General features: G+C 30.0%; 1 protein-coding gene across 1 annotated transcript; it reads left to right on the top strand.

Annotated features, from left to right (window-relative positions):
- The first annotated feature begins 6 nt into the window (after positions 1 to 6).
- LOC117099972 lies at positions 7 to 2,460 on the top strand. The gene is made up of 2 exons (XM_033239500.1): positions 7 to 1,553; positions 1,963 to 2,460. Exons 1-2 carry the CDS (start codon positions 43 to 45, stop codon positions 2,333 to 2,335), a joined length of 1,884 nt encoding a protein of 627 aa, XP_033095391.1. The 5' UTR covers positions 7 to 42; the 3' UTR covers positions 2,336 to 2,460.
- Positions 2,461 to 3,888: the final 1,428 nt, after the last annotated feature.

Raw genomic sequence — 3,888 nt, 5'->3', positions numbered from 1 at the left:
ATCTATGGTTTGAATATTATTGAATACATTGAAAACACATTAATGTCAACAGGAAATCAAAACATTACAGGTTTTCCTACATTTCACGATATGACTATAAAGGGTAATATAGAATTGAATGGTTTAATTAATGGTATAGATGTAAGAGATGTTATTACTGTTCATAGTGATGAAAACATATTTGGTTTGAAGGTGTTTTCAGAGAGTGTTAGTTCTACATCCAATATCCACCTTACAAAATATATAAATGGAATAAACGTTTCTGATATTGTTCAAGATTCGTTTGATGCTACCGTAGAACAGTTGATTTTGGCAACTAAGATGTTTGATAACCCAGTTAGACTATTAGGAAACCTAATTGTGAATGGAACACTAGAAGGAATATATATTGATAGAGAGGTAGTTACACTAACCACTGAACAAACAATCGTAGGGTTAAAAAATTTCATAGATGTATTGCATGTAGAAGGGGATATTAACCTTGACGGTTTGGTAGGAGGCGCTGACATTTCTACATTGGCTAGAACACGAATTACTCTCAATGGCAGCCACATACTAACTGATTGTTATTTTGTTGATAAAGTTACCTTTCTAAAAGATATTTTGCTTGCAGATCGTATCGACGGCATTGCTATTGATCGTCTAGAAGATCTATACTTCAGTTTCTTCCTGAATGTCCAAGACGACATTGATGCATTGAATTTCGTTGCCAGTTCTCAGTGTGAAAGGATCGAACAGTTACAAGAGTCGTTTTCATTAGCAGTTGCTGAATTAGACTTTACTGAGGTAATACAATCATGGGATCAACCTGTTCGTATGTTTGAATCTTTCACAACTGATTCCGGACAACTATATTTATTGATGATAGTACACTCCGAAAATAGTGATGTGTGCTCCGATAGTTTCTTGTATCGTTGGAACACTACTGAGGCATCGTTTGACTTGTATGATTCATTTAAAACTAGTGGAGCTGTATCTGTCAATACTCTAATTACTGACGACAATACTGTACACATTGTAATTGCATCAACTGCACCTCAAGTATGTACGGAAAATGCTCACTTTTATATGCAGTTTGTGGGAGGAATACTTTCGCCATTAGATACCATCGTACCAATGCTTTCCACGGGTGAGTTTGATCTAAAGGCAACTGAAGATGGGCTTCTGGTCTTATTTACAGGAAATGAAGCAGAATCATCAACGTCGATCGAGGGCTTACCTAGAGGTGAAGACGTTCTTGTACTCATTCAAGATTTCCGGGATGTAATTGCAACGTCGGCTGAGTTTATTGACATTGATAATCAAACATTTATTGTTTTTGCTGAGCGCGACTCATCTACCTCTCGTATATATAATGCATTTTTAAATAACACATTATTTAATGTTACGGATCCATTTTCTTTCTTTCAAGAGATACCCACAGTTAATCCCCTGGATGTATGCGCATTTGAACATCAAGACTCCATTGGTTTTGCCATTGCAAACCACGGTGTGGTTCGTGATGGACATGCAGATTACAATGTTTACATATCAATTTATCATTGGTCATATACCACAAATGCGTTTGTACTTTCTGGTCTTATTTACAGGAAATGAAGCAGAATCATCAACGTCGATCGAGGGCTTACCTAGAGGTGAAGACGTTCTTGTACTCATTCAAGATTTCCGGGATGTAATTGCAACGTCGGCTGAGTTTATTGACATTGATAATCAAACATTTATTGTTTTTGCTGAGCGCGACTCATCTACCTCTCGTATATATAATGCATTTTTAAATAACACATTATTTAATGTTACGGATCCATTTTCTTTCTTTCAAGAGATACCCACAGTTAATCCCCTGGATGTATGCGCATTTGAACATCAAGACTCCATTGGTTTTGCCATCGCAAACCACGGTGTGGTTCGTGATGGACATGCAGATTACAATGTTTACATATCAATTTATCATTGGTCATATACCACAAATGCGTTTGTACTACATGATTCGATTCCCTTTTATCGAACAAGCGATATTGAAATATTTAGTGTTGGCCCATCTATGTACATGGCCGCAGTTAGTCAATATAGTCACGTAACAATATATAATTACGAAGGGACAAGTGGATTTCAGACTGTACTGCAATTAGATGTATCGGGTGTATACTCTTGTCACGTTAGTAACGCCCTAGATGGTACGATATTACTTGCTCTCGCTTCAGAACCTCAACGGGGATCTGCTGTAAGCTACATCCTAAAGGCAGTTTTTAATGGTAAAGCTATAGTACCTTCAGAACAATTGTGCGACATAGTTCTGCCAAGTTACCATAGTGAAAATATCCATAGCATAAATTAATATTATGAGATACATTTATTTATTATAATCATTGTCATATTTTGTATTTGAACGTAATATTTTGACATATACGTAGCTTTATAGTTTCATATTTCATAGGGTGATAGGGTGCTGAAAAGATATGTTAAACCGTTATATTACAATATACATAGTGGTTAGTCTTAAATTTAGTATATATAGTTGGTATATGTGTATATATATTATATATATATGTGTGTATATATATATGTTTATTTATTTGTATATGTATACATATGTATATTTATATATACATATGTATATGTATATATATATACATATGTATATATATATGTGTATATATATATGTGTGTGTGTATGTACGTGTGTATGTATGTATGTATATATATATACATATGTATATGTATGTGTATATATATATGTGTGTATATATACACATATGCATATGTATGTATATATATATACACATATGTATATGTGTGTATGTATGTATATATATACACATATGTATATGTATGTATGTATGTATATATATACACATATGTATATGTATGTATGTATGTATGTATGTATATGTATGTATGTATGTATATATATATACACATATATGTATGTATGTATGTATATATATATACACATATATGTATATGTATGTATGTATATATACATATGTATATGTATGTATATATATACATATGTATATGTATGTATATATATATATATATACATATGTATATGTATGTATATATATATACACGTATGTATGTATATGTATGTATATGTATATATATATGTATGTATGTATATGTATGTATATGTATATATATATATATATACACGTATGTATGTATATGTATATACATATGTATATGTATGTATATATATACACATATGTATATGTGTGTATGTATGTATATATATACACATATGTATATGTATGTATGTATGTATATATATATATACATATGTATATGTATGTATGTATGTATATATATACACATATATGTATATGTATGTATGTATATATACATATGTATATGTATGTATGTATATATATATATATACATATGTATATGTATGTATATATATATATACACGTATGTATGTATATGTATGTATATGTATATATATATATATACACGTATGTATGTATATGTATGTATATGTATATATATATACACGTATGTATATGTATGTATATGTATATATATATATATACACGTATGTATATGTATGTATATGTATATATATATATACACGTATGTATATGTATGTATATGTATGTATATATATATACACGTATGTATATGTATGTATATATATATACACATATATGTATGTATATATGTATATATATATATACATATATGTATGTATATGTGCGTATATATGTATATATAATGTATAGATCCTTATATATTTATATATACATAGCAGACTATAATATAATTCGTGTTCCACATTCGTTATGGTGTTCTCTGAAACAAGATTTGACTACTGTTCATATAGTAAATGACGTAATACACAATGAAATCGTACTCAATTTGTTTGTTTTGATTGGAATAAAGTGCAAC

The sequence above is a fragment of the Anneissia japonica genome, unplaced genomic scaffold (genome assembly GCF_011630105.1).
Source record: "Anneissia japonica isolate Jap-2015-1 unplaced genomic scaffold, ASM1163010v1 scaffold285340_len3892_cov204, whole genome shotgun sequence".
NCBI classification, from domain to species: Eukaryota; Metazoa; Echinodermata; class Crinoidea; order Comatulida; family Comatulidae; genus Anneissia; species Anneissia japonica.
The sequence above is the reverse complement of the archived record's forward strand: the minus strand, read 5'-3'. Positions and strand labels throughout refer to the sequence as shown.

Excerpts from the sequence above, each read along its gene's own strand:
- LOC117099972 (XM_033239500.1), top strand. The coding sequence starts at position 43 with ATGTCAACAGGAAATCAAAACATTACAGGTTTTCCTACATTTCACGAT. Across the intron at positions 1,554-1,962 it reads ATTTATCATTGGTCATATAC|CACAAATGCGTTTGTACTAC; the intron begins CACAAATGCGTT and ends TTGGTCATATAC.